We start from the raw sequence: 18,195 nt of genomic DNA, 5'->3' as shown, positions 1-18,195 counted from the left end.
GATGCAATAGCTTGATAGCGCTGAGATTTTAATCCCTGTGCCACCAGGGAGACCCAAGAGAAGGTGTTTTTTAAAAATTCAACTGAGTAAATTTTAAAGAATGTAATAGCTTTATTCAACAATTCATGAATCAGGCAGAATCCCATCTAGCAGACCGACAGGAGTGCTGAAGAGCTGTACAGAATGCGAGACTTTTGTAGTGGAAAACTGTAGTTTAGCCATGAGCCAAAGCTTTATTGCAAGTGAGAACAAAGCTATATATGGGTATTTTGGAGTTTGCAGTCTGGGAAATACCACTAGACAAGGCAGAGTAAGTTCTCTAATGTGGTGGGGGAAAAAAATACAGAACTTTTAGGCGGAGTTGCCTTCAACAGATAAACTAATGAGAATTTTTTTTTTTAATTTTTTTTTTTTAGAGGCATGTTTTTTATTTATTTATTTGTTTGTTTTGTTTATACATGCACTGGGTACAGTCAGAAGCGGGAGGGTGAGAGAATTCACCAGAGCCAGAGCGGGGAGCAGAGCAGGCAGAAGGACTGAAGTACACTGCTGAGGGGAGCAGCGGGCGGCAGGAGAGGTCTGCGCGCCATCTGGGACCCTCCTCTGGTGGCCGGGGAGCAGCCGGGGATCGAACCGGCGCCGCAGAGGCCGCAGGCAGCTTCGCAACCCAGCGCTCAACCGCTGCGCCACCGGGGAGGCCCAATGAGAATTTTTTTTTAAGGGTGGGTGGATGCAAAAGGGAGAAATGCCTGCATTGATAGATTGTCCACGTTGAAACAAGGCTTATCAGTCTCTGAGTAGGCTGGCATCATCTCTCCAAACTGCCCATATTCCAGATGTCAGGATGCTGGTTTTCAAGGGGTTTTATAGGCAGTGGTAAATCCAGTTTACCAAATAGTCAAGCATGTATAAATTCCATTCTCCTAATGGTTGCCCTATGTATTTTGGTTGTTCCCTTTAACAACTTTAATTCCGTGATTTCTTAGTCATCTCCACAGTATACAGAAGGGGGTAGGACAAAAAAGAAGCAAATACTTTGTGATACAGTTCCCTTTCTTTAGGTGACTGTAAGTTCAGTAAGACAGATCACCTCACTTGCGCTGATCGGATAATCCCAGATTGACTGATTTAATCAGTCCCATTCCTGGGAGATGCTGAAATTGCAGTTAGGTGAGGTATCAAGTCTCAGTTTGGTGATGTGGGGTGAGCACAAGTGACTCCATTTTTGTCTCTTTTTTAACAAAAGAATGCAGTATTCTCCCAAAAGTGATCTTTGTCTTTCTCCCACTCCTTTTGTGATATTTGAGTTAAGGTGCTGGGGGAGGTATTATAAACTCAACTGGCCCTGTTGTCTCTCAGCAGTCCAGAGTTGAGGTGTCTAGTGTCCATCACTGATTCTCTGAAATCGGAAGATAGAATTTAAGTACTGCCTTTTCTTTGGTATAGTATGGTCCTCCACTGACAGTTGATAATTATTAAAGTACCTTAATGGAAAAATCAAGTAGGATATAATTATCACCATATTTCATGTTTGAGTCTAACCTTTGATATATTATATGTATAAATTAAACATTATGGGACTGTAAAAAATGTTCAAACTAATGTGGTAGTTAGGTATGCTAAATGAACCAATAAACTAATAGAATCTTTAGGAAGCTCTGTGTCATGTGCCAATCTATGAATTTGACATATACCTGAAAGTTCTTAACTCTTTAGTTTTAAAGTGAAAGAAAAACATTTTTAAGTCATTTTACTTAAAATAATAATTAAAAGAGATGTCAAATTTCAAACCAATTTCTATCTGTTGCCAAAACTTAAGCTTTATAACCACTGCCTTTTCTGCTTCCCTTTAAGGAGTTGCAGTTTTCAAAAAAAAAAAAAAAAAAACTAATGAAGAATGTTATTATTAAGGATGTTATGGTTAAATAAAATTTGACTGTATAGACTTATTCCATAGTTTAGTCTTCATATATCAGAAGCAATAATGCTGTTTTTACACTTTAAATTAGATATATTTATCACTAAAGTTCATCATATTGAAATATTTTCTTAATATGCCATGTCTTAGATACATGGAAAATGATTTTTCTAAACTTTAAAATACTCACTTAAATATAAAAATGTCAATAATGTTCAGAAAAATACCTTTAAAACCTTTGAATAATGTCTTTTTCAGTGATAATGTAAACTATTTGTAGTCCTAACATATTTTGAATACTCTGTTAATTGTTATATGTAAGGGATTATTTACCGAACATTTAGGGTATTTCCTTTATAAAGACACTATTATCCAACAGATAAAATTTCCAAAATTTCCCTATGAGAGGTTTAGAATACTGTGGTACACCCATTCGTACATTCTGGTTGCCTCCTATAGAAAGTGTTGTTTTGAGCTTTACGGCCAAATGTTTTTCTTCCCCTTCAGAGAGTGCAACTTGTCGTGGCATGGAATCAAGTAAAGAAAATCAGCATAAAGAAGAGACCCTGGAGAGCGGCCCCTGCTGTAGTCAGGTGGACAGGCAGGCAGATCCCCAGACCCTTGTGGTAACTTCAGGGAAGGACCACACGGAGGAGCTCTGCAGCGCTGAAGCCAAGCCAGAGGTCGCCGCCCAGCCCTCGGAGCCGGTAGCGCTGAGCAGGCCTGGGTCAGAGTCTTCTGAGAATGCTTGTGAGGATGACAGCTGCTTGCTGCTGTCTCAAACAGAAGCCTGCCAAGATGTGGCCAAAATTGAAGGTATCGCTGAAGACCCTAAGGTGTTACTTGCCAGCAACTCGATGGTAGAGCCAGACATACCTCCTGTGTTGATTTCTGACAATAAATATACACAGACTCAAAGAACAGAATTCCAGTTGCCACTTCAGGATGCTTCTGAGGCATTGATCACAGACCAACATGAGAACAATGAACTAAATGAGCTGCAGCAACCTGATCTCACTGATAGTAATGGAAAATCACCACCACTGGGGCAGACTGACTCAGAGGACTGTGAGGGTGTACTTTGTGAAAATGGAGAAGTATCTGACTTAAGTGCAGCACTACGGGAAGTGTATATGGCCCCAGAAGAAAAGAGAGATAAGGACGACCAGGTCAATAAAGAAACAGAAGACTATTTGAACAGCCTTTTAGAAGGATGCTTAAAGGACGCTGAAGATTTCCTTTCAAATGAAGACAACCAAGAGGAAGACTCTGATCTCCAAGATCTTTCTCCTGAAGAAGCATCCTATAGTCTGCAGGAGAACCTGCCTTCTGATGATACTGGCTGTCTTTCTCTCGATGATCTTGCAAAAAGGATAGAGATTGCAGAGGTAAATTTGAAATTTAATATAAGTACAATGAAATTTTAAAAGGACTTATGTACTGTATATTGCCTTGTTTCTGTAAACTTCTAGCTTCAAACATGAGGAATTTTAGTGTAAACTTTTAAACATTGGTAATTTTTATTTACATATTGAGTAAAATACCTCTGAAACATGATATTAGAGTGAAGTTATATTGCATGTCCCGATACAGTAAGCATTATGACACCATTTTTTATATTTCTTTGACTTTTATTTGGTAGTCCCAGGAATTATGATCAAGATAAAATTAGTCACATTCTTGTAAGGAAATCTCCTTTTCCTTCTATACACTTAGACGGAACATGTATTCATTATTTCTTCCTCTTATTAATATATCATAACTCCTTTAATATAACAGAACCTAGGAGACATTTTAAAATACAGTAAACCTAGTAAATACTTGAAGGATTTTTAAGTCATTAAGTGTATGTTGTGAGTCTTCCCTTTCACATGGTATTAATTTATAAACCTTAGGTGTAAACAAACTTAATATTCACCACTTAACTAAATCAAATATTATAAATTAATCAGAATTTAAAACCTTCTCTGAATAATAATGAAGCCAATCAAAACCAAAAAGAAAAGAAAAGGAGGGAATCAAGATGACCATTCTCCTTTGTTTGATAATACTTTTTTTTTTTAATTTTAGGGCGCAAAAAAAAAGTAGATAAAACTCATACCAAAGCTATAACCCCTAGGTTAGGCAGCCTGATATAGTGGGAGGAGAAAAGTCTGATAGCCTTATTTCAAATACTGACTCCACCAGTTACCAATCTGATGGAGTACTATTTTCCTAAGTCTTTAAAAATTAGCATACTGGCTGCCACTCTTTTTCTTTATCTAGCTTTTAAATCCCATTTATATCCCTTTTTTAAAACTTTGCTTTATTATTGAAAAAAAATTAACAGTAGGGAAATACGGAAAAGTAACAAAGCCAAAGTAGACAATATAAATCCTGTGAAAAGTTTTGAAATATTTACAACTGTTACTAACATATTATTTACTCCCTTCATTGCCATTTCTAGTCAGTTCTCCATGAACTATGATTTTTCTTAATTTCCTCCTGACAAAATTGAATAGAAAAGTAAAACATGTGTTTCCTCATTCAGTAACATTTCTGTGAGTATCTCTTATATGTGAGTGCAATGGCATTACAAATTCAGATATGGACATTGCATGTATGAAGCCTTCAGTTTAACAGTTGTCTGACTCCAAGGGTTATATGTTTGCTAAATTTGAGTATCCAAATTTCTGTGAAATGATGAAATTTTATTGCAATACATGATTGTTTTAATATCAGCACCCAAACTCCCTTCACACTGGAACCTGGAAATGCTAATAAATCATTGACTTGCTTTGGTTCTGGAGCCTGGAAAGGTTGATTATCTCCAGCTATTCCTAGCATCAAAACCTGAGAAATTTGCTGCCCAGATTCAAAGTGTTATTATGATTCAACCCATTCTGGTAGTAAAAGTCTGCTCAGCTTACAATAGACTGTTAAATGTTGGGGCATGAGAGAGTTGTTTTGTTTTCTAAATATGTGAAAACAAAATCAAATATTGGGTAAATTTTATAAAAATCTGTGTCTTAACATTGAAAATAATCATGTTTCTAATTTAGAAATGCTCTTGGGAGCAAATTGTAGCAACACAGTATGTTATATGAAGATAAATTCATTTTTCTTCATTAACATATATATGCATAATCTATTTTCAGAGATGTTATATGTTCATAAAACTATGGTAAATGCTTCAGATTCAAGTGATTTTTGTTTTTAGGAATAATAATATAATGTGATAAGTTAGAAATAAGCCTCTTTGCTATTTGCTGGTGTCTTTAGAAAGCTTTAAATTTGAAAGAGGGGAAAATATATTCCCTGCCTTCTGTATGTACTGGTAGCGTTTACTTATATGTTTTCAGGCCTGCCTATGTCACAGAAAACAAAATAGGGGAGGACATAGCTTAGAACTTTTTGATAGGGAGAAAGATGACAACCCAAAATTGCTATTGGATTTGTCTTCAGAGACATTACCTAAGGGAAGTGACTTCTGTGCAGTCTTGATCCCTGTTTCTTGGCTAGATCTCAGGAAAGTTAAGTTACTAAGCTAACTAGTCACTGGAATTCCCTTACCTATGACTGAGCAACAGTATTTTATGAAATCACATAAGTAACTGTTCTATGGATCTCAAACAAAGGAGGACCTTAGAAACAGCAGTCATTGTTGTCTTTCCGAAATGGCTCTTTTGAGGGGAGCAGAAGCCCAGTTTCTTTACAATAAACAAAATGCAATCTTCTGACAACATGCAAGGTTTCATGGAAAAATGGTTGATCCAGGATTTATGTATCTACGGAGCTCCAAAAGGATGATCTCACCTAGCCTTTCTTTTTTCATTGTGCCCTCTAATTTTTCTGTTTGTTCTTTCCCTTGATTTAGCAAACTCATAGCCCTTGGAGTCAGACAACTGTTAAACTAAAGGCATCATACATACATATTTCCTGTACCCAGTGCCTTTCTTATTTACTTTAATCACTCTTAATTTACATAGTTACTGCCTTTTCCTGGACTTTTGCAACAACTACTGAATAAATTTCCCCATCCGTAATATTATCTTCCGCTCCCCTTTCAAATGGTCTTACTTTAGCACTGTACAAACTTGGAGTCTAGGCCAGTACCCAAAGGGACCAATCAGATAATAGAAGTAAATGGAATGATTTGGTTACCAAGTAATAGGGAGTAGATGTCCATACCTTGTCTAGAGAGATTCAGCTTTTTAAAACACTACACGTGAAACCTAACACACCAAGAACCTGTATCTAACACACAAACTTTTAAGTTCTTTCTATAAAATGTATTTTGCCTCCTCACTCTCTTCCCATGATTCCCTTTGGCTTCCAGACAAAGACTGCAGTGTGACTTGGTGTTCAGGACCCTTGGTAACTGCTTACTCTACCTTTGCAACAGCGTCTCCTGCTGTTCCTTTGTTTTCAGCCTTTACTGTATTCATATGGGCCCCTTGCTACCTCCTAGATAGACCCTCATGTTGTCAGCTCTCATCTTTTCCTTTCATGTTAGTCTACTGTAGTCTGATGAACCTCTGTTTAACAAGTGTTTGTATTTATTTCTTCCCAACTTTCAAGATCCAGGTCATGACTTTTGAGCATGTAGAGTGGCAGTCACAGTACCTGGCTCAGGGTCAGTACTTCATAAAAGCTAACTGCTGCCATTCTTCCTTGATCCCTCGTTTATTCCTTTCAAACCACTCCTCTGATCTTCACAGGAGAGAGGGATTTGAGCATCACTCATCCTGAGGTTCTGTCTAGCTGTAATCTTCCCTTGTTATTACAGGACACACACACTTCTGCACTAAATTGTAAACTCCTTAAATATAGAGATGCTGTTGAACACATTTTTGTATGCTGTAGAGATTACACTAAGTAGTAGTCACCTGTATACAAGAAGGTGTTTTGTTTTATTAAACCTAGTCACTTAGAAAAATAAATAGCCTTTAAGGACAGATTTCATTTTGATTCCTTTAAGGGAAAAAAAATGTGTTATTCATCTGTATATTCACTTACTCTTTGGTGTATTTATTAAGTACTAACTATCTTCTAGAACCTGAGATACAAGTTTACACGGGTTCAAGCCCTGCTCTTGTGAAACTTGCTCTCTAGAGGGAGAGATACATGATAAACCCATAAAAGTAAACACTAACATTTTCAGATATTGGTAGGGGATATTAAGACATCTCAGCTTGGGCCTCCCCGGTGGCGCAGCAGTTGAGCGCTGGGTTGCGAAGCTGCCCGCGGCCTCTGCGGCGCCGGTTCGATCCCCGGCTGCTCCCCGGCCACCAGAGGAGGGTCCCACATGGCGCGCAGACCTCTCCTGCCACCCGCTGCTCCCCTCAGCAGTGTACTTCGGTCCTTCTGCCTGCTCTGCTCCCCGCTCTGGCTCTGGTGAATTCTCTCACCCTCCCGCGCTTCTGACTGTACCCAGTGCATGTATAAACAAAACAAACAAATAAATAAATAAATAAAGCATGCCTCTATTAAAAAAAAAAATGTTCTCCTTTAAAAAAAAAAAAAAGAGACATCTCAGCTGGGTGAGGGAGTGTTGCGACTGCATTGATGAGTCATGTGGAGGAGCAGGCTCTTTTAATCTGGTGTTAGGGAAGGCAGAGGGGGACCAGCAGAAGGATCAGCACAGCAGGGTACGGTAAACAAGGAAAAGGCCCCTTAGGAAGTTCAAAGATACAGTAAATAAGGAAGAGGGCAACAGGAAGTTCAGGGGGGAGAGGGAGCTGGAGCTAATTCTTGAAGGACCTTGTAGGCTAGGACCAGGGAGTGTCATATAATACACTGGTGGAAAGCCATGGTTTTGAGCTGTAGAGTCATGTAACTGGTTTCCTGTGAAGATGAGAACATGGGAAGTAGGAACCAAAGAGAAGAGACCACTCAGAAGGTTACAGCAGTTATTCAGGTGAAAAAAAATGAAGGATGTGATTTAGGTGGAAGTAGTAGATGTGGTGAAGATAAACTTGAAGGAGGAAGTGACAGATCTTGCTAATGGATTAGGTAAGGGTTATGGTGGTAAGGAACAGTTTTGAGGGGAAGAGACTCAAGAGTTTTGTTTCAGAGTCTCACCATTCAAACAATTTCCTGAGGTTAAAAAGTGGGCTGGAAGCTTGACATTCTTCCCATTTCTTTTTCTATTTCATACGTATTAAAGTTGCCCCTATAAGCAGACAAAAACAAGTTACAAAAATACTAATCTCGAAACTTAGGTACATTATAAAAACTCATTTTTATTTTAAAAGGTTTCTACTTTTAATTTGCCTTTTAAAAATTCAACATTGACACTCTTTATCATTTTTTTTCCCCTTTTGGCTCTCCATATTGCAGTGTTCTAAGGTGTAGCATTGTGCGGCTGGAGATCACTATTGTATTCTTTCTGAAAGATAACTTTCCTCCACAGTGCTGGTTCCTGGTCCTCCAGCTGGGGCTTGATATGTTCATTTGCTGCAGTAGTGTTCATGCAGGACATGAATCTACTTCCACATTTGTTGAATGACACAAAAGATCTTAAATCTACCTACCTCTACTGCCATTTGACAGATTTCGCCATTAGTTTAAGTATCTCTTAATTGGAGTGACATACATGTAAGATAAGGATTTATGACCAGAGGTATAAACTACTTTGGAAAGACAAAAGAAACTTGCTAGGCTTATTTGAAATATTTTCCATCTCATTCTAATTGCAATATATCTTATAACATGACTCTAAGGAAAATTTTAATATATATATAACATAAGATCTTTTCACACTAAAGAAATGAAAAGAGGTTTAATCTTGGGTTTGTATTTTGTCACTTTAGGATTTAATACAGTAGAGTCTTTTTTTTTTTATTTTTTTTTTTATAAATTTTATTGTTATATTCCCCATACAATTGCAGCCCCCCATTCTGACCCCAATCCCTCCCCTCCCGCCCCCGCCCCCCTAAAAGTGTCTCTGGTTCATAGTTTTTTGTTGATTTTGATTTTCACTTTCTTATAGTTATTCATTTTCCTGGTCCCTTATTTAAGTTTTCTAGATTCCTGCTATGAGTGAGACCATCCGGTATTTTTCTTTTTCTTTTTGGCTTATTTCGCTGAGCATGATCCCTTCCAGCGCCATCCATGTTGCAGCAAATTGCATGTGTTTATCTTTTTTGAATGCTGAGTAATATTCCATGGTATATATGTACCACATCTTCTTGATCCAGTCATCTATTTTTGGACATTTGGGTTGTTTCCAAAGCTTAGCTATTGTAAACAGTGCTGCTATAAACATAGGGGTGCAGGTGTTCTTTGGAATTGATGTTTCTGTGTCCTTTGGGTAAATACCTAGGAGTGGAATTGCTGGATCATATGGAAGCTCTATGTTTAGTAGGTCCAGAAATCTCCACACAGCTTTCCACAGTGGTTGGACCAGTTTGCACTCCCACCAACAGTGCAGAAGAGTTCCTTTTTCTCCACACCCTCGCCAACATTTGTTGTTGCTAGTTTTTTTAATATGTGCCATTCTCACTGGTGTAAGATGGAATCTCATGGTAGTTTTGATTTGCATTTCCCTGATGACAAGTGATGTTGAACATTTTTTCATATGCCTGTTGGCCATTTGCATTTCCTCTTCAGAGAAGTTTCTTTTAAGCTCTTCTGCCCATTTTTTGACTGGATTATTTTCTTTGTTGTTGTTGAGTCTCATCAGCTCTTTGCAGATTTTTGTGATCAGTCCTTTATCATTAGTGTTGGGTGCAAAAATGTTCTCCCAGTTGGTGGGGTTTCTCTTTGTTTTTGTTATTGTCTCTTTTGCTGTGCAAAAGCTCTTTAATTTGATGTAGTCCCAGCTGTTTATCTTTGCCTTCACTATCACTGCTTTGGGTGATGTGTCTGTAAAGATGTCTTTGATGTGCAAATCACGTAGTGTTTCGCCTATATTTCCTTCTATATATTTTATGGTTTCAGGTCTTATGTCTAGTTCTTTAATCCATTTTGAGTTGATTTTTGTGTATGGTGTGAGGTGGTGGTCAAGCTTCATTCTTTTGCATGTAGCGACCCAGTTTTCCCAGCACCATTTATTGAACAAACTTTCTTTGCTCCAATGCATAGTCTTTGCTCCTTTGTCAAAGATTAGTTGACCATAAATCTGTGGGTTTATTTCTGGATTTTCTATTCGATTCCATTGGTCTGTATGTCTGTTCTTGTTCCAATACCATGCAGTTTTGATGATTATGGCTTTGTAGTATAGTTTGAAGTCTGGGAGTCTGATGCCTCCATTCCCTTCTTTTTTTTTCAGGAGAGCTTTGGCTATTCGGGGTTTTTTGTGATTCCATATGAATTTCATCAATAATTGTTCTATTTCTTTGAAGAATGACATTGAAATTTTGATTGGAATAGCATTGAATCTGTAATACAGTAGAGTCTTGCAAAATAATTTCGGTTTTACAACCAGTTCATTTTTAAAATATCTTTAAGATGGTCATTGATATTTGGGGCAAGTATGAAAGAACTGTTTATTTGAAAATATAGAGGGCTAGTCAGATGGGTGTTTTGTTGTTATTTTAATCCTACACTTGTTCATAGAGGTCCGTCAGTACCAATTCATGTAATTACAACTTAGCATTTTTATTCTCAATGGAAGGGCTTAGTATATTTTGTTTGTTTTAAGATTGATAATATGATTAAACAAATTCTGTTTTTTTCAATAGTTTAAAGGAGACATTTCTATATACCGTAAATCTGCCTCCCAACCTACACTAGAAATACTTGGCAGTATTTTGAGCGAGACCCAAACTAAGACCTTGACCTTGTTTTTGCCTTACTGGCCCTTCCACCATAGAATTAAGGTGAACTCACCAAAGTCACATCTTAAACTCTTTATATTTAACTGCCTTGGTGTGATGAGTGGGAATGTCTATATTAGCGGTTGGTTCTAAGATCTCTGCCCACAAGCCTTGCCACAACTGAAAGGACCACACCCCCTTCTCTTTTGAGATTTTCTCCTTGGCTTGCATTCTCTATACCTAAGGCAGGTCCTACATACCTTGTTCTCCATCTCCAGACTGTAGATTTAGAGGACAGCTAGAAACAGAGTAACCTGAAGAAGATGAACAAGACTGAAAAGAAAAGAAGACACTCTCACTTCAGACACTGGGATAGGCCCTGCCGAAAACAAAAGGGTTTTTGTTGTTGTTTTTTTAAAGATTTGTTTATTTATGCATACAAGAAGTGGGGTATAAGCCAGAGGTGTGGGGGCCTAAGAGAATTCACCAGATACAGAGTGGAACAGACAGATCTACTGAAATACACTGCTGAGGGGAGCAACGAGCGAGACAGGAGAGGTCTGCTGCACCATGTGGGTAGCTCCCTGGCCTGCCAGGGATCCAATTCATGCTGCAGTGCCTGACAATAGCTTGATAGCACTGTCTTTAACCCCTGCACCACCAGGGAAGCCCCAAAAGGGTTTTGATGAAAGAGAAAAGGTAAATTAGAGGGTGTGATTAGATTTTCAGCCAAGAATTAATGGTAGGTGGTGGGTGTCAAAACAAAATGTTGACCCATCCCACATTACTGTAATTTCTTGTACTCTACGCCTGCCCTCTTTTAAAACGTGCCTCATGGTAAATGAGGCATGCCCCTTGGAAAGGTGTGTATCCCTGAACTGTGACTTTCAGAGCCAAACACCCAGATTAGGCCAAGCAGGAGCAAAGGTTAGGGGTCTGATAGCTGTTGTGCTAGGACTGGCTGCTAGTCTCAGAAGCACATTATGTATTTCAGATGACTCTGGAGTTTCTCCCAGTCTTTCTACAACCATTTATTTGTATTTGCAGTGGCATTTTAGTTATAATTTGGCTCTGCTTCTTGAATTTCTGTTTTGGAATTCATATCACAAAGATACTCAGTTAGCAGTAATGCACCTCTGGAACTCATCCTCAGAACTAGTCTGTGTTTTGTTTTTAATAAATTTTTATTGTGATAACATTGTTTTAAAAGACTACAAAAGTTTCGGGTCTCCCTGGTGCCGCAAGATGTTAAGACACAACCTATGAAGCTGTCTGCAGCCACTGCAGCACAAGTTCGATCCCCCAGCCGCCCAGGGAGCAACCCACATTGCACAGCAGACCTCTCCTGACTCACCCGCTGCTCCCTTCAGCTGTGTACTATGGTCGGTCTGCCTGTTCTGTTCCCCACTCTGTCTCTGGTGAATCCTCTCACCCCCCCCACACCTCTAGCCTGTACCCCAGCTCTTGTATGCATAAATAAATAAATCTTAAAAAAAAATAAAAAAACACTACAAAAGTTTCAGATGCAAAGCATGTAAGTCAGCACCCTTATACACAGCATCATAGTCATCTCCAAGAGTGAAGTTTCCGCCTGTCAACAAAGTTGACCCCCCTTTATCCATTTCACCCACTCCCTCCTTCCTCTCTGGTAACCACCAATCTGTTCTCAGGATCTAAGAGTTTGTTTTGGTTTGTTAATTTACTTTGTTTCTTTATCTTTGAAATGAGAGAAATCATACAATGTCTGTCTTTCTCTGACTTTTTTTTCTTTAATGAATTTCAATTTTTTTTTAAAGATTTATTTATTTATACATGCACTGGGTACAGTCAGAAGCACGAGAGGGTGAGAGAATTTACCAGAGCCAGAGTGGGGAACAGAACAGGTAAACTGATGAAATACACTGCTGAGGGGAGCAGCGGGCGTGGCAGGAGAGGTCTGTCGCGCCATGTGGGACCCTCGCTGGCAGCCGGCTATTTTGATTTTTACTTTATTATAGTCTTTTTCCTGGTCCCTTATTTAGATTTTCTAAATTCCTGCTATGAGTGAGACCATCTGGTATTTTTCCTTTTCTTTCTGGCTTATTTTGCTGAGCATGATCCCTTCCAGCTCCATCATGTTGCTGCAAATTACATGAATTTATGTTTTTTGATTGCTGAGTAATATTCCATGGTGTATATGTACCACATCTTCTTGATCCAGTCATCTATTTTTGGGCATTTGGGTTGTTTCCATAGCTTAGCTATTGTAAATAGTGCTGCTATAAACATAGGGGTGCAGGTGCCATTTTGAATTAATGTTTCTGTGTCCTTTGGGTAAATACCTAGGAGTGGAATTGCTGGATCATATGGAAGCTCCATCTTTTAACAGGTTGAGGAATCTCCACACAGTTTTCCATAGTGGTTGGACCAGTTTGCACTCCCACCCAGCAGTGCAGGAGAGTTAGTAAGGAACTATTCTTAATAAGACTTTTTTAATTAAGAAATTAAAGCAGCTTGAAAATGACTATATTCATTTTTATTCATTGTCAGTAAATATATGGCTTTATGGAGAAAGTAGGTAATGAAGAAGTCCATGAAAAACCCTGGTTTTTTACAGTTACTGAAAATAAAAAATATCAATTATATATCTTAACTAATAATGTGCTCACTAAAGTTGATTTTCATTTTCCATCTATGCTCGTTAGAAACTAATTAGGATTTTTTTCCCTCTCAGTTTCAGTAAGGTGCCTGTGAAGTCATTTTTCTTTATTATGAAGGAGCTCTTTAATCTTGCTTTCTAAAGAAAGATTTAAAAGGTTATTCCTTTGCATATTTGCACTTACATTTTAATGTCACTAAAGTATTTTAGTTTTCTCAGAAGGATATCATCTAACATACATCTTTCCTATAAAAAGAGCAAATTGCAGGGCTTCCCCGGTGGCACAGCAGGTTGAGAGCAGCACTGTGAGGCTGTCTATAGCCTCTGCAGCACAGGTTCGATTCCTAGCTGGCCGGGGAGATACCCACATGGCGCGGCTGTGGTATCTCCTATCTCACCTGCTGCTCCTCTCAGCAGTGCTTTCAGTCCATCTGCCTGTTCTGCTCCCCACTCTGTCTCTGGTGAATTCTTTCACCCTCCCACGCCTCTGGCCTGTACCCCAGCTCTCGTATAAATAAAATAAAATCTTTAAAAAAAAAAATAGGACAAATTGCTAACATTGATTTTTTTTTTTTTTAGATAATGGTTTCTATAGATCCATGTTCAGGGAAGCCCAGTAGAAAACTATCCTGAATTATTTGACCCTAAAAGCCTTGCATTATAAAAGGAACTAATAGAATCTGTCATATTTATGGATAGTACATTATCAGAGATGGCTGGCTGGAACTGGAAATCATATTAAGTATTTTCTGCCATTGATCAGATAAAAGACATTATGCTCAGCCCTCAGCATACAGTGAGCTGATATCAGCAGGTCACTGACATCCACAGTGTTATGTCCACAATGCTACCTATGTCATCACCTATAGCTTGGAGCAAGAGGTAACTCACAAGTTAACTTCTGTGAATCAGCCTAATGCTTGGAGGGGGACCTTTGGTAAGGCCATCTGCTTCCCAGTCTGACTCTCTACTCTTTTTCTTTACACCTGGAGTCTTTTAACAACTAAATGGCAAGTTTCTTAATTTTTGTCTTTAATTCCTACAATGGGGATGGGGTCAAGTCAGGAGAGAGGTGTCACAGCATGGAAAGGGGTAAAGAAGGGGGGCTGAAGAGACATTAGACAGCAGACTTTCTATGAAGAGCCAAAACAGTATAAACATTTAGACTGTCTAGTTTGTTGCAACTGCTCAATTCTGCCATTATAGCCACAGAGCAGCCATACACAATATGTAGATTAATGTTCTTGGCTATGTTCCAACTAAATTTTATTTACAAAATTAAAATTTTTAGGGCACCGTGCCTTTGTTCTACCAACCATACTTTGCTGACTTCTATATTCAATAGAATAATGTGTCACTAGTAAACTGGCTCTGAAAGATATTCTAGAAGAGAAGACCCTAAAATATTTTCAACCGTAGATCATTATTTAGTAAGTTCATAGTTTCTTAGGAACAGGGTAGGGGGCAACATTCATTTTTATTTTAAAAGTTGGTATAAATATATCTTATTTCATACGTTCATTTCTTTAAAATTGCTGATAACTGGTACTCTGAGCAACTTTGGCCTATAATGGGATTGGAAGGAGCTACACAAAGGCAAGGTATTATTTCTATACTCATGTGGAGCATAGCTATTCCCCGTGATGACAATTGCTTTGATGTTTGGGAAAAAAATAAATAAAACTGTTTACTCAGCATACAAAAAAATTGCTGAATGAATAAAAATTACGGAATATTAGCCCCTAATATAAATCAAAACCCAGCACTAATGATCAAGCAAAGAGGAACTGAGAGTATCATTTTACAGATGACCTCACAAGGAAGCAGGGCTACAAAGCAAGGAGGCTAAGGGAGGTCTGATACGGGGAGGATGCTGTGCCTCCCTGTATCAAACTGCCAGCAACTGGGAGCTTTAGGAAAATAGAATTTTAGACTTGTGTCTTTGTCAGTCATCTACAAAGAAGTGAGTTTAAGTCTGTTCAATTTTGATAGTTGTGAATTTTTTCTGTAGGAATTGGTTGAACAGTAGAAAGTTATACTGAATTAACCTTTTTACTGCAATGTAAAATATCATTAAGTCCATCATAACATAATAAATGGTTCTTATCTTTGACAGGTTGTTCCTGCTGAAGGATTGGTATCTATATTGAAGAAGAGGAATGATACTGTAGGGGATCATTCTGCCCAGATGCAACAGAAACCATCTAAACGAAGAGTGCGATTCCAAGAAATAGACGATAACTTGGATCAAGGTAAACTGTTCAACACTGTGTGTAGTGTGGAGTTGACTCTTGGTGTTTGCTGAAAGAATGAAGTGATGTATGATAAAATGTTTGGTAATAGGATTTGTAAAAGAACCATTGGACTTAGTTGCCTTATCTTCTATAAGGAAATTCAAAGAAGCAAATTATCATCAGCTCTTAAATTATGTCTGAGCACTTGGTTTGCTCAAATAAATGACCAAGACAAAACAAAGTCCAGGAAACACACCATGGATTTTATGAACATATTTATTCATTTGTGTAAAAATATATTTGCATGCCTAAGTAGAAGCCATTATAAATGTAAATCACGGAGCAGTTTAATTGCATGATCCTATTTACATAAAACCTGAAACGTGTTTGATGTGGAAGGTTACAAAGCAAATTTAGTAGTGTTTCCTTTTGGGATGGGAAAGGAACATGTTTGGGTAGAAGGAAAGTGGAGAGTCCATTAGACACTTGGATACTTGTGTGCTTAAATTTTTATGGGGAGAATACATTCACATATTACTATAAAGTCTTTAAAATAGATCTATTAGTTTTTATTGGAGTTCATATAAAGTTTGCTTTTTTTCATAAAGTGCTAATAATGCTTGTAATGAAAAATACTCAAATAATAATGAAATTAAAATGTGTGAGTCCTCAGTCCTCCCTACCCCTTACCCCCAAGTATTGATTAAATTTTCCGTCATCCTTTATGACACATGTATTTATGTATGTGTATTTGCAGTTATACATACTGACATACATCTCTTTTTTAAAATATAACAGATCCTTTATATACTGTTGTATCACTTTTTAATTTAACCATTAATCTTGGTCATCTGTGAGAGAACATGTTAAATTAGTTTCATAGTGTTAAAAAATTCTATAGTACTCCACTATATGAATATCCCATAATTTGACTATATACTTCATTATAACTGGAATCACTAAGTTTTTGACAAATTTTTGCTATAGCGAACTTTGATGCAATGAACATGCTTGTGTCTGTGATATTGTATGTCTAATCTCTGTAGTCTAATCCTAAAAATGGATTTTCTGGGCTAAACAATAGGGCTGTGTGTCCCAGTTGTCTTAGGCAGACCTGCTTCACACTTGCTGTTTGTGCATTGCATTCAGTTAACACTCTTTCGCTCATGTCTCCCAGTTTGGACAATAATTTTAACTTTTTAACAAGAAGATTTTGGCAATCCCTTTTGCTAATCATAAAACTTTTTGTCTTTTCCAAATATTTTTTTCTTTTATTATGAATGATCCTTAAGACTTTCAACCAAAGAATAGTTATTTCACTCAGTGTAGAAAGACTGGTATGGACATTATTATTAAAAACAGCTCTACCAGTAAACCAACATTACCTCAATAAAAAAAGTTTCTTTAATTAAAAAAAAAGTTAAGGGGGCCTCCCTGGTGGTGCAAGTGATTAAGACACAACCTATGAAGCTGTCCACAGCCTCTGCAGCATGAGTTTGATCCCCAGCCAACCAGGGAGCTACCCACATGGCACTGCAGACCTCTCCTGACCCGCCCGCTGCTCTCTTCAGCAGTGTACTTGAGTCAATCTGCCTGTTGTGTTCCCCACTCTGTCTCTGGTGAATCCCCACTTCCCCTTCCCCCCCGCCGCTGCACCTCTGGCCTATACTCCAGCTCTTGTACACATAAAATAAATAAATCTTTAAAATAAATAAATAAAAATTTTTAAAAAGTTTAAAAACCTACCAGATTTTAGTAAAATGAAAAAGAAATCGCTGTACTAGTTAATAGTGCACTGATCCACTAAAAATAAAATTAGTATTAAGATGCAAGAAAGATTGCACCCAAAGACATTTTTTATTATTTAATAGCAAATTGATTTTGCTTTAAGGTGTCCCATGATGTTCACATCAAAGATAACTATAATAGTGAGGTTATGATTTGTACTCTAAAACAATACTGTAAACACAGAGAAAAGTATCATTCCCCCCACCCCCTTTTTAATGATATGACTGTGTTCATTTTATAAATGAGCTGGTTTTAATTTTAGCAATCACAAGTACATCTCTTTGTGGTAATGAATAGGAAGGTCCTTACAGAGTCCTTAGGTGCACTAGTTTCTGTCAATGACTCCTATTCTTTGAAGACTAATATTAGAAACATATATTAATCTTCATCAGTGAGAAGCCAGCAGATGCTAAGATTTCCATTTTGTGTCGGTTTAACCTTACTCTGTTCTCACATTTACAGATGAAGTTGGAGGTGGCTCCTGTATTTTACTGCTCTTGCTGTGCATAGCAACAGTTTTCCTGAGCGTTGGAGGAACTGCATTATACTGCGCTTTTGGTGACATGGAGTCACCTGTTTGTACAGACTTTGCAGACAACATGGACTTCTATTACACTAAACTACTGCAGGGAATGGCAGAACTTAAACACTGGATCTACCTCTCCTAGCAGCATCCAAGTGGGACAGGCATGCTGGCAGTGAGAATCAAAGAATGAAACTTTCTAAACTTTTATTTCAGGAGTTCTGTAACATCCTCCCCACAGTGAGGAACCACTGACACCAGAAATAGCAACTTTAAATGGCAATCCGAAGGACTCTTAGAATAATTCACACACTGAAGCTAATGTTCATCTGAGTATTGAGGATGGAAGGAAT

General features: G+C 37.9%; 1 protein-coding gene across 1 annotated transcript in view; it reads left to right on the top strand.

The window, feature by feature from the left end:
- Positions 1-17,987, top strand: part of CNST (consortin, connexin sorting protein) — a gene marked incomplete at its 3' end in the record, with an annotated part of 60,119 nt that extends 42,132 nt beyond the window's left edge. Inside the window, exons 8-10 of the mRNA XM_084253648.1 lie at positions 2,426-3,306; positions 15,414-15,549; positions 17,782-17,987. Coding sequence (XP_084109774.1) covers positions 2,426-3,306; positions 15,414-15,549; positions 17,782-17,987 — 1,223 coding nt within the window. The remainder of the gene's footprint in view (positions 1-2,425; positions 3,307-15,413; positions 15,550-17,781) is intronic.
- Between the last annotated feature and the right edge of the window lie 208 nt (positions 17,988-18,195).

Source organism: Talpa europaea, assembly GCF_964194135.1.
Source record: "Talpa europaea genome assembly, chromosome: 14".
In the NCBI taxonomy this organism is placed as follows: Eukaryota; Metazoa; Chordata; class Mammalia; order Eulipotyphla; family Talpidae; genus Talpa; species Talpa europaea.
The sequence above is the reverse complement of the archived record's forward strand: the minus strand, read 5'-3'. Positions and strand labels throughout refer to the sequence as shown.